General features: G+C 41.9%; 1 protein-coding gene across 1 annotated transcript in view; it reads right to left on the bottom strand.

The window, feature by feature from the left end:
* B3GLCT (beta 3-glucosyltransferase) overlaps window positions 1-23,694 on the bottom strand; it is a 139,239-nt gene that overhangs the window by 42,110 nt on the left and 73,435 nt on the right. The window contains exons 8-10 of the mRNA XM_053310801.1: window positions 21,732-21,795; window positions 11,721-11,852; window positions 9,609-9,678 (exon numbers count right to left, since the gene is read on the bottom strand). Coding sequence (XP_053166776.1) covers window positions 9,609-9,678; window positions 11,721-11,852; window positions 21,732-21,795 — 266 coding nt within the window. The remainder of the gene's footprint in view (window positions 1-9,608; window positions 9,679-11,720; window positions 11,853-21,731; window positions 21,796-23,694) is intronic.

Raw genomic sequence — 23,694 nt, 5'->3', positions numbered from 1 at the left:
GGGAGGGAAGGCCCTTGGCCATCTCCCTCATTGCTAGGTGTCTGTCCTCCAGGTGTGGATGGAGGGAGCTGGGGTGGGGCACTAGGACATGGGAGCAACATCTTGGAAGTGCTGCCTCTTTCAGGGCCATTGCTCCCCACTTCTCCCATGTTTTTCAGACATGTTCCCCACTTCTCCCATGTTTTTCAGATTCTGAAGGAGTGTCTGCATTTTCTGCAGGCTTCGGGGCCTGCTTGTGGTCTGTGAAGCGCAGCCACTTGAGGGCCACCGGGAAAGGAGCTGCAGGTCCTAGTATGTCTCCATTGGCGAGTCCAGGTGTGGTGCCCGTGTTCAGGTGTGCTTTCCCCAGCTAGGCGAGCTGGGGATGGCCACACTTCTTGGTGTGCTTCCTCTCTCAGGGTAACAATCCCAAAGGCTCTTCCAGGGGGTTAGAACCCTGCCCTTCAATAGGCTGAGGTGAAGACTGTGGGGTTGTCAGCGGGCCTTGATCTGGAGCATGGACCAACACCCAGTGGTGGGGGGCCAGACGTGGGGGCTGAAACGTTGAGGCTGTCTTCCTCTTCTGCACCAGTACATGCTAGATCCTGTGCCCTGTGTGCTCCATTGAAGGCAGGGTGAGGGAAGGTGAGAAGGAGAAGGGATTTTTTAAAAAAAAGGAAGGGCGAAGGTAAACGAGAGGAGCTGAGGAAGAAAAAATGCAGGAATTCTAGGTAGGACAAAAGCTGGGTAAAAGTGGATAAATAGTTGATAGAGAGAGAGATAACTTGTCTATAGGGCACGGAGACCTTCTCTGGAGCTGGATGCAGGACAAACAGACCTGAGAGGGGCTATTCTTCCCGCCCTTATAACGGCTTCCTTAATTGGATTTGTCTTGCCCTCTGGAGCATGCGGGAAGGATAACCCACGTGAGATCTAGCAAAAGAGAACTACATCTTAATTCTACACAGAATCACAAAACAAGAGCTCAAAGAGTCAAGGCACAGATAATAATCAAAGCACAAGGAACTCAGGAAGGAGCAACTCAAGATATATCAGCTACCAGAGTTAAGAAAATTCAGGGCATGGATTCAAAGCTAACATACAGAGCCAACAATGATGGTAAAACCCAGCTGGGCATCATTATTATGCATCAGGGTTTATACCCACAGTGTAAGAGAGTGGCATAACAGTCACTGGAAGAAGATAACCTGGTAATGGGATTGAGCATGATATCAATCCAATTATTCCCAACTTATTCATTCATTCATTCATTTTTTATATCACCTTTCCAAAATGGCTCAACTTGAAGCCATTGGGTTGGTATTCAACTTGAAGAATACCACCTCAATGTGGGGTGCTACCAGTTTTCAGTTCTCAACATTGGGTGACGGGCACCAGTTCCTTATATTACTTTGGCTGCTGCTCAGATGAATGCAGGAAGTTCCATCCATCCAGAAGGATACAACTGGGATATTGGGAAATGATTAAACAGAAGCAGGAAATTCAGAAGGTGATTTATACCTTCCAAAAACTGATCCCTCCCATTACAATCTCCTCATTTCATCCTAAACTCCTTATCATGGGGACCTGGTCTGGAAATATTCCCCAAAGCCTTTTACTACTCTCTCACTTATTGCTAATCTTGGATTACTTCTTCCAGATTTGAACTCATCTGGGTTTGGGTTATTGTTTGCTTATTTTAGCGACTTATGCACACCTGCTGGAACCTTGTGGGGCTTGATACCTGGATGAAAATATGAGGATCTTGTGTGGGGGAGGGGAGATTCTGAATCCATTGCCCAGGTCAGTGGAGTGCATAACATGGGCTCCCACAGAAACCAGCACTGGCCTGTGAGGTCTGTTGGAGCAGCCCCTCCACAACCTTCCCAGAAGTACTGAAAGATCTGGATGCCCTGAAATACAGGCAAGGAAGGAGACACCCAGGCCAAGAGGTTCTTGTCCTCAGCTCTTGAAAAGATCACCAATGGCCTGAGACAACACTGCTTTGTAAATCTTATGTAATTTGTTTTTTTAATTTTTTTAATTAGTACTGTAAACCGTGCTTTGGGAGCTTCAGTCAAGGCAGAAATGCAATATTATAAAAATGCAACAAAAACAAATACGTAATGGCACAGCTGACATCCTGACAAAATGTACTTGAGAAAGTCCCACTCAAATTAAAAGGACAAGCTAATTTCAGTGGGTCTTCCTTGAGTAAATTTAGGATTTTAGCCAGCAAATATAATTTCTGAAGATATGCTGGGTTGTTGTTTTTTTTGTTTTGTTTTTGAACAAGTTTGTCACTGGCAGAACAAAGCTAATGGAGAAAATAAAATCAATACATTTTAGCTCTCATTTGAAGGCAGAGAAAAAGCTGAAGGCTGATTACCTTCAAACACAGGACACAGCTGGAATAGTCTGTCTTTCAGACTATTGGACTAGTCACTGCTTGACATCCAAGTGACACATGAAATACATGACAAATAGGACGAATTCTTCACGTTTCAGACAGCTGCTATCAGTACGAAATGCTATCTGATCTGAGGCTGTTATTCAACTCTGGTTAAACTCTTGCTAAAATTAAACCTCTGATTTTTCACACAGCTTGGTTCTATAACACAGTATTGTATATGAATACGTTGAGATGTACTTTCCCCTTTCTTCTCAGGCAGCTTTAGTCTCTTATAAGTGACTGAGAGAGTATTTTAAAAAGTGGTGATAGGTGTAAAAAACATACTGACCTACCTGCTCCTTGTTCAATGTGATATGGGTCAACGTTCTGGGTCTACCCACTCATGTAAATTTACATGCTTTAAATTCCCTTGTCAACTTTTCCCCCATTTTAACAAATATCCTTTACCATCAAAAAATGGGGAAGTTTCCTATTTCCCATTGCGATCGGTGTGCTGTATTCATGGTATGACTACCGCGTAAAGAGAGAGAAGAATATTCTGAACACCAGACAGACTGATTGATACACACATTAAGTTCTCATTTTCTCACTAGCAGTGATTGAGGCAGGACTAGACTGGCTCAGAAAACAGCTTAGCCTCAAACAAACTGCAGTAGAGGCATCTCTTTTTCCAAAATGCGCAGCAAGATATGCTCTATAACAAACAAAAAGTCTCCTAAAATTGCCACTTGGGAAACTTCCCATACTTCTTTTTAAGGTGCCCTTCTTGTTTCCTTCATTTGCTGCTCTACACAGTTTTTGAAATAATTAAGATAAAATAATGAATCAAAAATTATCTAAAGGAAGATTCTAGTTTCCTCTAGAATTGATAATTTAAAGTGCACCCCACTCCCTAACTTTCACTATATTTTCTTCTGGTATGTAAGAAACTGACTGCAGTGCCACTCGCCTTTCTGCAGGTGCCAACTAGCACCTAGCTACAACAGCTATGGAATTGGCTAAAGAGTGTTTTCACAGTTTTAACTGGAGAGGCCACTGACATCTTAGTATCACTTATACATTACAGGTGGAAACTATCCAGTGAATCCAAAGTACATAAAGCTTTCAAGTAAAAATATGAAACATATGAAAAGTTAGGGAAAAGAGAGATGATTTATGAAAGCAGATATTACACACCCATCCTTTTTCGATCATGCTACCTTTCGCTTGGTATTGGTAAACCAAATGCATTATAAGTATTGATATCTTTTATATCAAAATGATATCTTTTGCAAGACCAGCCAATTGCTTTGCTAAGACATAGCAAAAGAAGAGAGTGTGAAAAGAGTAGAATGCACTTCAAATCTACAATTCTAAAAGGAATCATTAAGATTAAACACAATTTGTGCAGCCAGAAAGGCTCTTGCCAATGTCACCAGTTTCTCAGTATTGTAGTTTGAATCTGCATTTGCAAATAATAATTTGGAACGAGTGCACATTGCATCAGATGAAAGAGAAAACCTTGAACCAGTAATAACTAGATAACATTTTGAAAGTGGAAGAGCAACTGTGCAACAAAGTTATTGTAGAAAATTTGGTTTCTAACTGTACCATTGTTTTTGGCAACAGTCAAGGAACTAACTACTAACTGAGCACTGTGCCATCTTTTAAAGTGGTGACTCTTATATTTAGCAGGAGGAGAACAACCCAGTTCAACCCAGCACATCATCCTTTCCAATGGCTATTGTCTTTCATGTGTCTCTTTTCATATTGACTGACCTTTGGGGACAGGAAACCATCTTCTTATTCCTTCTCCTATGTAAACTACTTTGATAATATTTCAGTTGAAATGTGGTTCAATTTGTGTGAAACCATATATTGGGTAAACTACAGAGAGCTCAACAACACTCAATAAAGCTGGTAAAAATGGGCTCCAAAACATTAAACCTGAACATTAATCCTGCCTTTAAAAACTGAAAATTAACAACTACAGCGAAATCATGGTTAGCTTGGGAATTATCACCATTATATGTTCAATAAGTGTAGACTATAACTTGTAGGCTCAGGGAGGAGACCATGACTCCTTGGAGAAGGTGCAGCTTAGAATGAATTTCCCTGATATGTGTTCAGTATTGCCACATGCCTTCTAATTACTCCTGGAGTGCAGTTATTACCTTATTTTTGTTTTGCCTGATCTGAATTACAGGAGTTCCATCCAACATGAATGAAATCATTAATCTAAACATTCTTTATGTTTTCATTGCAATGTTCATCCTGAAAGACTTGAAACATACTGTAAAGCCTTTTGTCCAGCCTCAGTAGATGCCTTTTAAAAACCATACAAGAGCTGTTAGTCTCCTCATCCCAATGGCTTCAAAATAAATCTGAGTGATAAATGACACCTCTCTACCATAAGAACATCCAGTTAGTTCTCTATACCAATCTGAAAGCAGATTCCCAATTTGAAGTTCAAATACCTACAGGATCACATTCGGGAGCATATCTAGGGTGGGGCAGGCAAGGCACGTGCCACGGGCGCCACTTGAAGATGGTGCCATTTTTTAAAATTAATTTTTTTAAATGGCCACCGCTAACAAAATGGCCGCCACACATGCTCAAATGGCCTCTGTGAGGCCCTAGGCCATGCCAGGCCTCGCAGATGCCATTTCAGCCAGATGCTTCACCATACTTTGTTGACGAGTAAGCACTGTAGATTTTGCTAAGGTTTGCCTAAAGTGAGTTTTAAGCTGCTCTGGAGAGAGCTTGTCCAAATCTGGTTCCAGAGTATCCCATAGTGAATTGTTATTTCATCATGCAGGAGGAGTAATTGGCAATCTTAACTGATAGGCAGGCTGTAGAATAAAATTCCCTGCTCATCACATCTAACTTCCTGCCCTCTTTGTCTGCAGGAGTGCTGTGTCTACATCCAGATTTCGATGTAGTGGCGCAGTCTATAACGAGCAAATTAGGCACCAGATGTTTCTGCAGGTAAGTGTTGTCACCTTCCTGAACCCTGTAAAGACCCTCTAGCCTTTTTTATGTTGGGGTTGAAATGTGCACCATCTCCCAAGCATGTTGTGCCGCTCTAGAAATCACTGGAAGAACCGGAAGGCCTACTGTTGTGCAGAAAGAGATCTGGCCATGAAGTTATAGTTGATCATCCGTTGTCACAGACTGAGTCTTGAGATCTAATCCTAAGGCCTCAGCCATCTCTTTGATTTGAATGCGGTAAGCCTTTATCTTCTCAGTTGGAGAAACATGGGCATGGGTAACTACTTCTGGAAATGGATCCTATAAACCCCCTACCATCGGATTCAAAAACTGAGGCGCCATGATGGCTCCCAGATTGAGCAGGGGAAGAAACTAGCACAGGGTCTGGTGGTATTGGTGACCTTGGAGGAGATTGGGGTGCCAGAGTTTGAGTCTCAGTGGATGCAATTTGTCTAGATCCAGTCTGGGTCTTGTCTGCGTTTGCACGGTGTGTGTGGCCACCATGGGCTTGACCACCTCTTGAGGAATTGGTAGAGTATGTTTAGTTGCAGCTGTTCTCTTGGCAAGGAGGAAGAATGTCAGCAATGTTCTTAATGGTACTGCACATGCCAGGGCAGCCGTTAAGGTGTTCTGTCTGTCGAAGTTGGAAGTTCTCCAAGACCTGTCTTCCTGACAGTTGTAGGTAAGACCCGGAAAATGCAAGCTCAAGGCAGGTGGCCATTGGGTAGAAGCTGATGCATGGGAGAAACCATATGAGTGCCTACTAGTGGTAGTGGCCAGATGTGCAGCAGTAAGAGCATAATAGACTAGGGGCCTGGATTGCACAGGTAACAATATCAATGCTGACTCCCGTAGGACTCCCGTGACAAGAATTCTTTGAAAGTCAACATTGAAGGTGTGCTAATATTAGAGTCTAATATAAAGAGCAGGGTTTGTGCAGTTGTCGGATGCAGACTCGTATCTCCTAAATCATCATTTTAATCATTCTCAATATCAAAGATTACAGGCTCTTGATGTGACCTGCTTCGGAGTGACCTGCTTCAATCCCATCACTATCAGAATGTTAAGAGTTAATACGGCATCTAAGACAAAGGGTGTCAACAGCAACTGAATAGGTGTCATGGCCAGAGAGAAAGACATTGTCCTAAGCGCTGAAGAGGGCATCGGCATCAAGGTCAAAGTCAGTGTCGGCCTCTGAGTCAAGGGCTTCAGTTGGACAAGGTATCGGGGTATTCCGACCCTGTGTCAATATCGAAGGCTTAGATGTGGAGAAGCCCTGTGAGTCAACTGATGTTGAGAGCCCTCTAGGGGTTGATGGATGTTCAGTTGGCAGTACTTTTGGCATCAAACATCTTGATACTAATGTTATGATGACTTCCTGGAGGTTCGACAGCGAAGGCTTCTTTGCCGACACCTTTCTTTGAAGTCTCTGAAGCCTCGACCTCTGCCGTGCTGACTTTTGATAGTTCCAGTGGCTTTGGTGATTTAAATGGATGCACCAAGGATTCAGACTGATCACATGTAGTCTTTGGGACCAGAGACATAGTTGATGAGCCCACTCTGTACTTCGATGATGACAGAACCGGGGGACTTAAGGCATCATAAAGGGCAGCTCACAAGCGAAGCTCTCTATTGCACCTAGTCCATTTTGAAAAATTCATACAGACTTTACATGTTGAGGTATTGTGTGCTTCTCCAAGGCAGATAAGGCACAGGTCATGGCCGTCCCGAGAAGGTAGTCTAGCACCACACTCAGAACAGCGTTTAAAGGTTTTCTTTCCTGCTTTTTTGTCCACTTTCTTTGGTTCATCCAAGTTCGTCATCAATATTCAAAGTCCAAAGTCAACTAAAAAAAACCTGTCCTTTTTTTGTTTTTTTTAAATAGAAACTCTCACCGATGAGGGAATCAAAATGAGGAGCCACAGCAATCAAGTGACAGATCGCTACAGCAGTCAAAAAGGAACTGAGGAAGCAGCATTTCTTCCCACCTTAAATAGCAACCACGTGGTCATATGGGGCAGGGCTGAAACACCACAGAGGTCAAAAAGGAACTGAGGGAGCAGCATTTCTTCCCACCTTAAATAGCAACCATATGATCACATGGGGTGCGGGTGAAATACCACGAGGAGTTGTGGTATTCCACACCGAGGGATTCTGTGCTGGCACAGAACAGTGTTCTCTCTAATTTTTTCCCCTCTGTGTGCAGAATGAATTTTGTTTTGGGCGGCAGTACCAAGGCAGTGTGTGCAACATGTATTCAGAATGGGGCCTTAGTGGTTCAACCTGAGTGGGATCTAAAATTAACTGAGCAGAAATTTAAAAATGTGTGAACGTGCATACGTGCGCACGCCTTAGAGGGAACACTGGCGCAGAACCCATTTCAAATGGAGCTCAACGGATCACAATCCAGATTAAATGTTTTTAGGCATCGGAGTAAAGTTGTGGCCACTCATATTCCTATATCTTCTGAAGTTTGGTTACGGTTCCTTAGGTTGTTTCCAAGCAAGGATTGTTCATACTGCATGCTCTCCCTGTTGTTCTTCTGGCCCACTGCTAGCCAGTGGGGTTGCAGAGGAGCAGGCAGCCCACCTTCCTATGCAAGTGCGCATGTAGAGAAGTACAGGTATGTGTGCATATGTGGTGGAGACCCTGCATTATTTTCAGTCTTTGCTGTTTGAAAAAAAATCATAAAAGTTTGACTCATTTCTAAAGAAAATTAATTCTGTGTGAGTCTTGTACATGGCTACCATGTGTTTCTATAGATAGCTACAAGGTTTTTAAACACAGAGGTCAATAGAAAATTAGAAAAAAATCCATTAGTTGAGAAGAGCTGGCCATGGAGTTCTGAAACCAGGCATAGTTTTAGCAAAGGGTAGCAGAACTCTGTGCACTAAATTTGAAGCTGATCAGTCAATTGCTTGATTTTAAATATTTTTTTAAGAGAGGTCTTTCACTTTGTTTTTTTAATTTCCTTATTGATCTTGTGCAAGACTGCCATTGGCCACTAGGTGGCAGGCTTACACAAGATCAACAGGGAAACAAAGAAGTGAAGCACCACTCCTGTCTAAATTTTTTTCTTAAAAATCAAATCGATTGACCCAACAGCTTCAAATGTAATACACATAGTCCTGCTATCCTGTGCTACAACTGTGCCTGGTTTCAGAGCTCCATGGCTGATCTGTCCCAACGTACAATCTTTTGCTAATTTTCAACTGACCTCTATGTTAAGAAACTTTGCACTTGGCTACAGAGAAAGGTTGCAGCCTTGCGCAAGATCCATGGCAAATTAGTCTTTTTTTAAAAAGAGTCAGGCTTTTCGGGAAGGAAGATTTTAAAAATTAAAGGGGGAAAATAGAAATGAATGAGCGGAAGTTGACTCCAGAGCACAGGACTCATGTCTGCCCAGAGTGCTATCATGTTAGCAGACACTCGGTTAAGCCATACCTCCATCTCATCTTCATCCACTTTATCTGTGAAGTCTCTCCACACATCAGAATCAGACTCCGCAGAATGATGGAGTATCCCAGGAAAACGTTTTAGAAAATGCAACCTTTTTGGACACAGATACTCTGGGTTAAGCTCCATTCGTAAAGATAAAACCTAAATAATTCTGCTTGCTATATGAACAGTACCTTGCTGTCTCAGTGCTGAATTTGGACGAAATCCCACACTCATATGAATGCACCCCAAGCCTCAATGTGCAAAAGCACTGTAAAAGTCCAGTGTGGAAAAGCTTCTGCTAAATATAAGAGAACCACCACTTTAAAAGGTGCCTCTTAAAATCCCAGTTAGAAGGTTTTCAGAAATGATTGTATATACAAATCTATATATCTAATACACGAAGGTTGTATGTGGCAAGCCCTGCCTACACAGTGCTTTATCATTTGGAGGAAACAGAACAGAAGCACTGTGGTGATTGGGCAGTAGGGATTCCATAGGTAGACAGGGAAGAGTAGCGGGGAGGGGGTGAGTGAGTGAGGCAAGCGGGGAGAGGGCGAGGTGAGTGGCAGAGAGGGGGGCGAGTGAGCATTGGAGAGGGTGTGTGTGAAGGAGCAAATAGAGAGTGAGCAAGTGAGCAGCGGGAAGAGGGTGAGCGAGCAAGTGGGAGGGGGCGGCTGAGAGTGGGTGGCTGACACAGAGCAATAAATAAAGTGGGGGCTGTGGTGGAGGGCAAGGAGAGTAACAAAGTCCTAATACACAGATGCTCTGTGCAGGTTCAGCTAGTATCCTTAAATTCAGAACTTACTTCTATCTCCATGGAATTTCCTGCAGGTTTTTACAGCAACAAAGATATCCGTTTTCTTCACAGGATCTCCCTAAAAATAAAATGCCATCCACATTTTTTCCCCCAATCAAGTTTATAAAATGCATTTGTCTTTGTAAATAAACACTTTTGAAACATAGTATGCTACAATATATTTAAAAAGCATTTTAAGATACATTTTCTATTTCTCAAATTTAAATAATTTAAACCAAGTCAGTGTTGTCCAGCAATGTTTTCCACTAAAATTCTAATTGGAATTCTGATTGAAGTCAGATATCACACATTAGGGAACCAAATGAACAAGAGGAAATTCTTAACTGTAGCAATATGAATATTTAGGGTATGCTCCAGCCAAAAGAAATGCGCTGCCAAGTCCCATTGATTTCAAAGGGAGGAATATAAATATGTGTTTAATTCTCCTATTGAAATTAATGGGATTTTGAAGTACTTCTCTCTGGCTGGATCACATCCTTATTCTGAACATGTTATATATATTTTACCACAGGTAGGATCAACAGAGCTACTTTAGATATGCACATGACGTTGGGTGCCCAGTGAAATTTTTGACTTCTTCCCTTTGATCAGCAGACCCACATACTATATCATAGTATATGAAACTCTTCTCAGTTTCAAAATACATTTTCCATGTGGCATGGGGCTGCTGTTTAAGAATATGCTGTTTAATGGATGTGCGAGCCAGTTCGATTCAAACTGGCTCGGTTCGGCTGGTCCAAGTCTGAACTGGACCAGCCCTGGTTCTACAAAAATTGGTCTGAGCCTGTTAAGGGATATACTTGTAGAGGAGAATCTGATGACATTCAAAAGGGTATTCCCTATCCTAAGGCCGGGGAAGGGGGCACGAGAGAAAGGGTACAAAGTACCCTATCTCAGGTGGTGGCAGAGGTTGCTGGTGGCAGTGGGGGTTCCTCCAAGCCCCCTGCTGGCCTGCTGAAGGGCAGTCTGGGTTGCCTACAGCCCAATTCGGGCCTCTACACATGTGTGGAGGTCCAAACCGGGCCGTAGCCAGCCCAGTTTTTCTTTTAGGAGACCAGCGGGAGGCTTGGAGGAGCTGCCACCACCGCTGTCTCCACCACCTCCTCAGAAAAGGTACAAAGTACCCTTTCTCTCATACCTACAAAGTAGCCTCCCCCTCCGAATATGATAGGGAATGCTTTAGGATGGGGAATGCCCCTTTACTTGTAAAGGGGAACCCTCACTGGATTCCCCTTAACAACTATATCCCCAAACTGCTCCGTGAACCAGTTCAGCCTGACTCAGAACTGGACCAGGTTGATTCGAATGCGGTCCAGATTCTAACTGAACTGGCCAAACCATCCCGTGCACATCCCTAGTGCATACAAATCTCCCCTGGGCACAGGGCACTACTTGTAAGGGTCTTTGAATCCAAGTTCACAGAAGCAAACATACTATGAATCAAGGTTTCTATCTTGATTCATCAGAGCTTCCAGAAAGTGATAATCGGTTCTTAGCTATTTAATCAATATGATCTTAATTTAATAAAACAGTCTCAGTATCAATAATGAACAAACTGGAAACAATTGTTAGGGATTTTTCATTCTTAAACTATGATATACAAAGTTTAGAACTGGTCTTCAATTTCACTTGGGAATTTAAGAGAATGAATATACTTTCAGTATGAGAAAGCATATCACACAGTTTTCAAAGGAAGCAGTATGCTTTGTTTCAAAAGCTAATAAGATTATTTATATACCACTTTTCAACAGAAAGTTCATGAAAGTTTAACAGTAAAAAGGATGAAAAAAGAAAAAGATTGAGGAAATGGTTTTCAGTTTCAAAGGGGATCACAATCTAAAAAGAAACACAAAGGAGACACCAGAAACAGCCCTTGGGGAAAAGCATTATCCTAGGATGAATAGGGACAGTTGCTCCTCCCCTGTTTAATGTAACACAATCACCACTTTAAAAGGTGCCTCTTGCTCAGTTATCAGGGCAATCTTGCAAAGTCTTAAACTTTGGGTTGTTAACTTACTTTTGTATCTTAAAGGAGGGAATAATCTAGAAATACTTGCATTTTGGGCGGAATAGAAATATGATACATACATACATACTTACACAAAGTGGAAGGAAATTAGTGAATGTAGTAGCACAGTGAGCAGCCTTAGGAGAGTCTAAGTCTTCCGTACAAAACTCAGGCACTGGGGTGAGGTGCGGTCCATTGCCCTTCTCCCATATATATAGTGCAATCTTTTAAAATATTCAACAAACCACAATTAGCACTGGAAAAAAATTCATACTATGAAGATACAGTGTTGCATTACATATGGCTATTGTAGATCAGCAAAGAGATAAAATAATTACACTTAGAAAAGCTATTTTGCTATGCAAGACCAATCCCAAATTCTGAACCTAGAGATTATGTGGATACTGTAGTATGTGCAGGCATACAAGACAGTATTAGTAAACTAAATGCTCTCCTTCCTACAAAACCACAGGTAATCTTCTTTAATGATGAACGAACTCCCTCCAGATCACCATAAAACCTGTTCAGTTTATTTAAACTTTCCTGGAAAATGCTTGGAACCCACCCACCACCACTTTTTAAAATTATGATTAAGGAATCTAAAAGTAAATGAATGGCTGAGGCACCCTCTCTGCTTTCCTAAGCAATTTCCCCACCTTGCACAAGGTATTGTTGAGAAGTGGGTAACTACTGGCAAAGGGGACAGTTGTCCCCCACCCGGATGCATAGCCAGGTTAATTATATGTATAAAATATGCATATATTTGTATGAATTTACTTTGATCCCACTTGGAAAAATTCCTGCGGATGCCCATGGCTTCTAAAAACAGGAAATAACAGGTATGGAACATGAAACTTGCTCCTGATTCAATGTGGAAGCTATAGAAACTACAAGTCCTATGTTCCCTAGCAGGAAATGACTGACAAAGCCTTTCTGGTTCATGATCCTTCCTGTCATATTTGCCTCTTCTCCTTCTCAAAGAGGAATTCTTTTTCTTGAAAGAAGAGTTGAGACCACTGTTCCCTCTAACAGGGATTCCCAGATGTTGTTCACTACAGCTCCCAGCATCCCCAGCTGCAGTGGGGTAAGGCTTTTCTAACTGGAGAAGTCTGTATTTCAGACTCTTTCAGTTGTGAATTCATACCTGCTACTAATCTTCTTACACACCCTAAATCTAACTATTGTATACGATGTCTCATGAGATTGTACATATGTTCGGTGACTATTGTTTATGCCCAAATGGAGGAAAGAAAGAAAAAAAGATGCAAATTGAAAATAAGTTTAGTTAAGGCTGACATGAACATATGGCTGGGAAGGTTGTAAATGTTCATGCAGCTGTGTAGGCACATCATCATTCTTCCCTTTTAACATTTGAACAGCTACTACTTCCAGGATAGACAGACAATTAATCAAACAGTAGAAGCCATTTATAAAGAGGCATATTTTAAAATCATATTTATTTTTGACCATTACAGCAAAATATGCTTCCTTTAATGACAGTGCTTCAAGACGACGTAAAACACACAAAACCTCATAAAATATCTAAGGTTGCAGTCCGTGTTTGCACCAGTGAAACATTTAAAGGACTGCCTACTTTATATTTTTTGTTGTCAAAAGCTGCTATCCCACAGATGTCCTAGATAATTTTTGCCCTTTAATAGCAAAAAAACATCAATGCTTCCAGAGAGCTCATAAAGCTATGGCTTGTTGAGTAGGTCATTTCAGGATTTGTAGTGAAACTTATATGTAAAAAAAACCCCACCACCATCCCGAAAGAATTAATTGAAAAGAAATCCACAGCAGACTCAAGCATGTGTCATGAAAAAGGAAAAATTAATACACCTGAAAGATGGATTATAAAAAAAAATACAGTAAAAAAATGAATTGTATTCCATTTGGAAAGGTAAAGCAGCATACTGAAAGTCGTTAAAAGAGACACGAGTGAAATAATGACTTGAGACATTGGATGCTTTTTGAGTGCACAGGAATAAATCACAATTTCCTTCTCTTTCAGTAATGTAGACAGTAAATTGTCAAAGGAAAAAGATAGTGGCTGACATCCAGATTAGCCCTGTGCCAACGCACCAGAGTTTTCTGGTGTGTGTGTGTGTGGGGGGGGGTGTTGAACAATTTTTTCTGTTAGCCCTTTGCTTTGCTGCTTCCTATGCCTCTCAAAACTATGTCTCTGAGGGTGGAGTGACATAGTTTTGGGAGGCACAGACAGCTGCAAAAGGAAGGAAAAGATCTTTGAAAATTGTATGCCCTGGAAGATGAGAATGATGGAAGATCCTGGCATGTCAGCTGGTAACCTTTAACATATTATTAAAGGCAGTAAGTGATTTTAATGCTCCAGACTTTATATTTAGCATCACTTTACCTTTGCTGCACTACACTGATTCAAATTAAATTATGTACCAAAATAGAAAGAACAGAAGAGAACTCACTGACAGAAAGAGTTCTCACTGAAAGAAAGAACTCACTGACAGAGGCCTAGTTCACATGATGGATAAACTATGGGTTTGTCCATTGGGAACATGATTCAGACTTGTGCTTATGACTATTAATAGGCTTATGACTATTAATACATTGTTAGAGCATGTAAGGGAGGAAGACTTACACATGTGGGTCTGCCCATTTTTGGACATGTATTCCTGACTAACCATTCAAGCACTACCTTTTGCAATCTGCTAAAGGTAAATTAAAGCAGGAATTCTGACTACCCAACATTCATCTCATTTGTGCTTGACTGTTATCAGAATTAATGTCCTGGGTTTTGCAGGAGAAAAGCAAAAGTGTCCCATTTAAAGTAATGAAGATGTCCTATAAGGTTCTAGTTGTTGTGGAAGTACCAACAATATATTTGGCCTGGTTCACATGACCATGTGCTCTGTCCTCCTCTTAGCTCTGTGGCTTTTCAATTCTGGCTTGTTAAACCATGGTTCTGCTGCTCATGTGAAGGCAGGGCATGTTGCTTAATTCTGGCTTACAAACCAGAACATGAAACCATAGTTTGAAGCTGGCTTCCTATCATAGTTTGTAAGTAAGAATTAGACCACAGTTCGTGGCTTTGCATGAGTCAGGAAGTTATGGTTTAACAAGCCAGGATGTCCGGTGAAGTGTGAGATAAGGAAGAACGAGAAGCGGGGACGAGAAAGTGCACAGGTCTAACTCATGTTCCCAATGGACAAACCCATAGTTTATCCATCATGTGAACTAGGCCTCTGTCAGTGAGTGGATCTCTTCTGTTCTTTCTATTTTGGTACATAATTTAATTTGAATCAGTGTAGTGCAGCAAAGGTAAAGTGATGCTAAATATAAAGTCTGGAGCATTAAAATAGCTTACTGCCTTTTCCAAGTGCATTTCTAGCACTGAAGTGAATGGGGGAGTCTTTGTGCACATGGATGCTCCATGTAGATATCAGAACTCCTTCAAAGCTTTGATTCAGTTTGCCAAACTAAAATGGTATAAAATTTGATTAGTTCATCTACTGCAACTCGTGCCATTTGCTAATAAATGAAAGATGCAAGGATCTTTCTTCCCATGTAGTATTTTTAAAAGGATTATGCTGTTTGATATCACATTGTATTGTTGATGGGATGATGTGGATTTACTTTTGAAAAGTTCATGAATAAGGCATTTTACCAAAATGGTTTATTGACTGGCAATCCTGTGGAGGAGAGAGCATATGGAATATACAGTATTTATGAACCCTTCAGCTGATGCCAGCAATTACTTTTCAAATGATTGTGTCATACAACTCCTGAAATATTGCATGAGTTGTGGAAGGTATACAACATTCATGAATTCTCTTTCTGACATTAACAAACTAGATTTCAGACATTAACAAACTAGATTTCAAACTAGAATACACAGCATAAAGCCACATCTGGTTTTCTGGGTTACAGGTTGAATTGTCAGTTTGATTTTTATTGTACTTTTGGTGTGGATAGGCATATTACTGAGGTTATTATTCTTTATAACAATTCTGTACATGGTCACACATATATCTTATAAATATGACTACAAGACATACCTTATAACCCCTGTGAACTGGGAAAAGAGGCACCTTTCAAAGTGGTGGCTCTTTTTTATTCAACCTAGCATATTCTCTCACCAGAGGCTGTTGCTGTTGTTTCCTTGTGGGTGCTTTTTTAAAAATTAAGACAGTGAACCCTCTAGAGACAGGGAACCATTTCCCCATACTTTTTGCTTTATAAACCATTCTGACAACATTTTTGCCATTTATTGAGACTATTCCCACGAGCAGGAGAAATCGGGCTAAGGGAGCCTAGCCCAGTTTCTCCCAGTCATGTGTAGGGATCTGCATAAAACTGGTTTGCCCGGTTCGGTTCGAATTCGAAATCGGGTTTGAACCAGGAGGGGGTGGTTCAGTTTTGGTTTTGCTCGAAACCCCCTCTGGTATGGTTTGAATTCAAACCGGTTTGAACCTCCAAAAGTGGGTGGGGTGGTAGCTGGCACCCATGGGTACCTACCACCCAAATCCAAAAGCAATTGGACACTCATACGATTTTTTATGAATTTTTGAAATTTATTTATATTTTTTCTCATAGGGTATAATGGGACTCAAACCAGCCCATTATTCCCTATTGTGGAGCATCCATGGGTGCCAACAACCACCCAAAACCCGAAGCATTTGGACACCCCTATGATTTTTTATGAATATTTGAAATATTTTTAATTATTTTCCGCATAGGGTATAATGGGACCCAAACCAGCCCATATCCCCTGTTGTGGAGCACCTAGGGGCACAAAAGTGGGATGGGTGGTAGGCACCCAGGGGTGCCTACCACCCACAAAATCCCAAGGCAATCGGACACTCCTCTGATTATTGGTGGATTTTTAAAGTATTTTTGAATTCCTCATAGAGAATAATGAGGATTGCAGCAAATGTATAGCTTCATGTCGGGGGGCAAAGGGTGTCCTAGAGTGGAGTGTGGTGGGTGGTAGTTCCCAGGGTGGCAAGAAAGCTATCAGAATTATTTGAAAGGAATTGGGCAAAGGGCTGATTTTTAAGTGATTTTTGAAGTTTATGTGTCTTTAAGGTTAGCAATGAGAGTGGATTCATGGTTTGTCATTGAAAATCTTATATGCTACCAAAGAATCGACACTCAGAATACTTCAGAAACAACAAAACCCACTACCCCATAGGTTAGCAACCCATGGGGGTGGTTAGCACCCTCTGTGCACTACACCACCACTCACTTTGGGCCACCCCAGCACCCCACAAGTGGCTTTAAGGTTTTTCTCCATAGGGAAGAAGTTTCAGCAGCCCCATAACTGCACTTGTGGGGTTCGGGGGTGGCCCAGGGCGAGGGTGCCAACCACCCATGGGTTAGCTCTCTCCGCAGAGCACGGTTAGGCTCTCGACACTGCTCATGTGGAGAGCCTCATTGTTTTGCTAAATTGTTGTGCACACAGGACAGTGCCTTCTCTGTTGTTGCCCCCAGGCTCTGGAATGCTCTCCTAGTTAATATTCGCTATCTGACATCTGTGGCTGCCTTTTAAAAAACCCTCAAGACTCTTTTATTTATTCAGGCTTTTACATAGGAACATAGGAAGCTGCCATATACTGAGTCAGACCATTGGTCTATCTAGTTCAGTATTGTCTTCACAGACTGGCAGCGGCTTCTCCAAGGTTGCAGGCAGGAATCTCTCTCAGCCCTATCTTGGAGACACCAGGGTGGGAACTTGGAACCTAGATGCTCTTCCCAGAGTGGCTCCATCCCCTAAGGGGAATATCTTACAATGCTCACACTTCTAGTCTCCCATTCATATGCAACCAGGGCTGACCCTGCTTAGCTAAGGGGACAAGTCATGCTTGCTAACGCAAGACCAACTCTCCTCTCCATACGCTGACTAGCAGTGGCTATCCCATGTTTCAGGCAAGGGTCTTTCCCAGCCCTACCTGGAGATGCCAGAGATAGAACTTGGGACCCCCTGCATGCCAAGCAGATGTTTTAGCAATGAGCTACAGCCCTGTCTTGAGATGGGTCTCCCGTCCAGGCTCTGACGACACCAAGACCTGCTTACTGTCTGCTGGGTGCCTGTCTCGTGCGCCCTTAGACCATGCTCTGGGACTTTTAACTCTTAGAGGCTGCCAGTTTTTCTCAGCTATCTTGCTTTGGTTTATTTGTTTAATTGTTGTTTTTTTAAAATGTGTTTATGGTATTTAATGTTGATTTTAAGGTTTTAAATATAACTTCTATGGAATTTTATTGTATTTTACCTTTTGTAAACCACCTTGAGATACATTATGACAGGCGGTATAAAAACTGAAAAATAAATAAATTTAGAAGTGGCATATAATTATTGTAATAATAATATTAGCTTTTAATAATAACATTACAGCATGGTGTAGTGGTTAGAGTGCTGGACTAGGACCGGGGAGACCCAAGTTCAAATCCCCATTCAGCTATGATACTAGCTGGGTGACTCTGGGCCAGTCACTTCTCTCTCAGCCTAACTTACTTCACAGGGTTGTTGTGAGGAGAAACTTAAGTATGTAATACACCGCTCTGGGCTCCTTGGAGGAAGAGCGGGATATAAATGTAAAAATAAATAAAATAAAATATAAGCTTCATGGAGTGCATAACAAACTGGGATACAAAGAACCATGCAACTAATTACAACAAATCTTTGAGTATGTTTTTCTTAAACAGACACCCATATCCAACATGGCAGACTGCCTTTAAAACTGGGCAGTGCTTCAAAAACAATTTGTAATAGGAGGCATGGGAGCTAGCTGTTCAGAGCTAAATAGTTCAAAATGCCACTGGGCTAGTGCAAGCCTAACCAGATCTTTGGATCCCACACATCAGAAGCTGCCTTCTACCGTGTCAGACCATTGGTCCATCTAACTCAGTATTGTCTACACAGACCAGCAGCGGCTTCTCCAAGGTTACAGGCAGCAGTCTCTCTTAGCCCTATCTTAGAGATGCCAGGGAGGGAACTTGGAACCAGGTTCACGGACCCATTTTTGTGGTTCAGTTCTGACTGGCTGGTCCATTAGATTGAACTGGTTTGAACTAGTTTGGCGGTTTGAAGGGCTATGCTTGTAAAGGGGAATCTGGTGAGTATTACCATTTACAAGCAAAGGGTAAAAGGTATAAAAAGGCATAAAAGGCATAAAAAGACATGAAGGAGTAAGGATTGCATTAAAAATTTACATAAAAAGCAAAATTTATATTAAAAGCATATAAAATATACAAGGGCAGCTGTAAGCAAGATAGAAATTTTATCACTTTTAGGTAAAGTGTGAGCGACTGCTAAACTGCAAAATTATAATGGTGGTAGATTATCATGAAGCGCTCTGTGGTAGCTAGCAAACGGCACGCTGGAATTAAGCTGGAACTAAGCTGAAAAGCTGGGTGCTGGGCACGAACTAGAAGTCATCATCCACTGCGATACAAAACCTGGCAATGCTATATGTGATGGCAGGACTGATATCAGAAAGCAGTAAAGAGGTGTAAAATTGTCCCATTTGACCTGGGTACTTGTGTAGCAACGGCAGGGTGAGGGTGGAGCGAATGTCCCCGTAGTACAAGCACTGAAGAAGGACACGCTCTGTTGTTTCTATATGTCCAGAGTCGCAGGGACATTGACATTCCAAAAGTGGGATCTTTTTGTCCCTCAAGTGGAGAGGGACGTGGCTGAGGGAGGGACATGGCATCGCATCAGAGTGTAGGCCTTCCTGTGCTTTGGGACTTCCAATTGTGTTAGATATGCCATGGGAGAGGCAGAGTTCCTGGGACCTTCACTAATGAGGAAGTTTGGAGCTTTGCCTATGTCAGATTGTGTCTGTTATGTGCTGTTTGATGAGAGCTTTGGCCTGATCATAGCCAATGTCAAATAGCAGGGAGGGGGAGAGGCCCAGGGATGATATTTTAATCATAATTGTCCATTCCAATTGGATTGGAGGTCATCACTCAGGGTTAGGGGGGCAAGACCAAACTGGGCAGAGAGATAGACAGTAACTGGGCATGGCCATTCACATTCTAGCCTCCACTTTAATCAAGCCTGTCTCCAGTCGCAAGGTGGCGTTAGAGACTTAGGACTTGAAGGGCTGCTCTTAGAAATTTTGATTGGACAAGCTCCAATGGGGAGTAATTGGAAAAGGGACCCAGCTGGGTGACATAGATAGGCTGTGCTAGTGGCTTGGCTTCAAACAGTTTGAGCCCTGCGTGTATATAATAGCCACCTCTTGTCTGAAGGAATTTAAGGATGGCAGATGAACTCTTGTCAGCAAATTTGGAGAACGACACAGTGGCCAACAGATTGGAAGAGGTCAGTCTACATACCCATACCAAAGAAAGGAGACTTAACAGATTATGCAAACCATCACACAATATCCTTAATTTCACATGCTAGCAAAATAATGCTCAGGATCATCCAATGCAGATTAGAGTCCTACGTGGAAAGGGAAATGCTGGATGTTCAAGAAGGTTTCAGAAAAGGCTGAGGAACAAGAGATATCATTGCTGATGCACGCTGGATAATTGGGAAAGCCAAAGAATACCAAAAAGAAGTCACTATGTGTTTCATTGACTACAGAACAGCCTTCGATTGTGTTGACCACCATGTCAAGTTGTGGAATATTCTTAGGAAAATGGGCATCCCAGAACATCTCATTGTTCTCATGAGAAACCTATACACAGGACAGGAAGCCACAGTCTAGACGGAACATGGTGAAACAGACTGGTTCCAGATCGGCAAAGGAGTAAGATAAGGCTGTATACTTTCTCCTTATTTATTCAACTTTTATGCTGAACATATACTGAGAGGAGCTGGATTGCAAGAACATGAGCACAGCTTTAAAGTTGGAGGAAGAAACATCAATAACCTACGCTATGCTGATGACACCACTCTGACAGCTGAGAATGTGGATGATCTGCAAGCTCTAGTAATGAAAGTCAAGGAGCACAGTGAAAAAATGGGACTACGACTAAATGTCAAGAAGACTAAACTAATGACAACGGGTACAGCAACCAGCCTCAGAATCGATAATGAAGACACTGAAGTGGTGGATAGAATCAACCGCCAGCATTAAAGAATCCAGCAGTCAAGAAATACGCCACATGCTAGCACTTGGTAAGGTTGCAATGAAGGCCTTGGAAAGGATATTTAGATGCCGTGCCGTGTCTATACCTACAAAGATTAGAATCGTTCAGACAATGGTTTTTCCCGTGACACTGTATGGATGTGAAAGCTGGACTTTGAAGAAGCAAGATAGAAGAACTCTTGATGCTTTTGAACTTTGGTGCTGGAGAAGACCTTTGAGGATATCATGGACAGTCAGGAAAACAAAGAAATTGATCAGAGAACAAATCAATCCAGAGTTTTCACTCCAGGCACAAATGACCAGGCTCAAACTACCATACTTCGGACACATTATGTGAAAATCCAGCTCCCTTGAAAATCCATAATGCTAGGGAAAGTTGAAGGAAAGAGAAGAAGAGGACGACCAGCTGCAAGGTGGATGGACTCGATTACGACAGTAATGGATGCACCACTGAGAGACCTTCAAGTCCAAGTTGAAGACAGATCATCCTGGAGAGAATCCATCTATGTGGTTGCTAAGAGTCCACACCGATTTGACAGCACTTAAACAGATGAGTGTGTGTTTCGAACAAGGTGATCCTCATGAGCTTTCCTAGTGCCCAAGTGAAGGAGCCTACCCCCAGGTATGTGAAGCAAGGAATCTGTTCAATCTTGTGTCCATCTAGCACCACGAGCGGATCTTGGGACTTTTGGCAAGGGACATAATCTTGGTTTTATGGTAGTGAAGTTCTAGCACATCTTCCTTGCTGTACTGTGCTAGGGCCCTCAGTGCTCTGAGTCCAATGGGAACATTTTAAATGTTTTTTTTAAAAAATTAATTGCTTTATTATGTGTTTGATTTTAATGTAAACCACCCTGAGCCACCTTAGGAAGGACGGTATCTGAATAAATAAATTTTAAAAATACAATGTATAACCAAGGAAATATATCAAACACACACAATTTCCCTCCTCCTATTCCATGAATCCCAGGTAAGTCAACAGCAGAACAGGTTTAAACATTAAAAAACAAAACCAAGACTTACTTCATATTTCAAATCTATTGTAAAGTCTGACTTTAGAGGGTCATGTTTCAGTCTCTTTGCAAGCCTGTGCAAAAAAGATAGTAAAAATAAAAGTATTTTACATATAGCAACAATGTTTTATATAGGCATAAACTCAAGAGTTTTTTCTACAAGTTGTCAAGTCATTATCTAGTAACTTAAGCTTGTGCAATTATATCTTAGAAAGCAAGCACAATTTAGATGCACGTTCGCCGTAATGCTTTCCCTCCTCACAGTTGAAAAGATCTCTACCACACTACCACAACTCCTCCGATTTACTGGGCTAGTGGGGGAGGGGGAGTAGCTGCAGTGCTCTGCCAGTTAGAGGAAGAGCAATGCAATACTTGAGAGGAGGTCCTGTCTTACACTAGGGGTGTGCACAAAAACGGTTTGCCTGGTTTGGTTTGAGGCCAAACCGGACTCAAACTGACATGGGCATGTTTAGTTTATACCCCCCAAACAGACCCTGGCTCAGCTCGAATTTGAGCCGGTTCAGGAGTTCTAAAGTTGTTTTTTAAATTAAGGACTCACAGCTGGGTCCAGGGATGCTGCTGTGGCCGTGGGATGGAGTCTCAGCCAACTCCCCCTCCCATCAGCCTTTCCCGACTCTTTAAAGGGCTGTTTCGGCTCATTTTCGGGTTGTCCCAGCCCTTCCTCTGGTAGCAGTGGCCATTTTGGAGGCCCAAATGGCCAAGGCGCATGTGCAGCAGCTTCCAAAATGGTTGCCGCCACCAAAGGAAGAGCCAGAATGGGGGAAGGCCAGCGGGGGGAGGGAGAAATGGCAGATACCCCCCCTGCGGCAGCACCCCCAGACCCTACAATGAGTCCTTAGAAATAAAATAATAATAATAATAATAATATTTAAAAAAAAACTTAGAACCACTGAACTGGCTCCAAACTGTCCCGGGGGCTTTGGTTTGAGGTCGAGCCAGCCTCGTTCGATGGTGAACTGCTTGACTTCGAGCTGATTCAAACATCCCTACCATAACAGAGGCAACTGCTATGGACGGAACTTCCTACATACTAGTCTCCTTTAAATAAATAACAACTGAATGTGCAGGAAGTACTCAGGAATCCTCAGAAAATCTCTCTCTCTCTCTCTCTCTCTCTCTCTCTCTCTCTCTCTCTCACTCACACACACACACACACACACACACACACACACACTTAGCAATATAAGGGGAAATTATTCAGCATCTTTACCTTCTCAGTTTTTCCAGTCAACAAAACAAGAAGACAGACAACAGGTAGTTTTCAGGAATCCCTCAGAATTTCAATGATATATCAGAATATTTTCTTTTTGTTTCTAGATGTACAATGAAGACCAACTGCTCGTAGGCAGTTATTTCTTGCTTTTCCTTGCTCCCATTTGTAGCATTTAAATGTTCTCCACTTATGCATAGATATTTCACTAAAAACTATAAAATGCATTTGCCTAGCATCTAAATTTGCCCATATACTAATACACCACAGTTCTATACAGATACTTATTTTCTAACATGCACATTTATGAACTTTTAATTGTTTACTAATGTATTTTATAACGCCCTTGTGTGTGATTGTATGTAATAAAAAGAAAGGGATTTTGTAAGTGTTTACAGTTTCTTAGCTTTGGATAAAAGCTCATATCTCTATCTCATATCTCTATCTCATATCTATGGTGGCACAGTGGTAAAACTGCTGCCCTGTAACCAGAAGGTTACAAGTTCGATCCTGACCAGGGGCTCAAGGTTGACTCAGCCTTCCATCCTTCCGAGGTCGGTAAAATGAGTACCCAGAATGTTGGGGGCAATATGCTAAATCATTGTAAACCGCTTAGAGAGCTCCGGCTATAAAGCGGTATATAAATGTAAGTGCTATTGCTATTGCTATTGCTATTGCTATATCCAAGTCTGAGTTCATTACATATACATACATGCACTCATATTTACATAACAACTTAGGA

The sequence above is a fragment of the Hemicordylus capensis genome, chromosome 3, assembly GCF_027244095.1.
Source record: "Hemicordylus capensis ecotype Gifberg chromosome 3, rHemCap1.1.pri, whole genome shotgun sequence".
NCBI classification, from domain to species: Eukaryota; Metazoa; Chordata; class Lepidosauria; order Squamata; family Cordylidae; genus Hemicordylus; species Hemicordylus capensis.
This window is presented reverse-complemented; position numbering and strand designations above follow the sequence as displayed.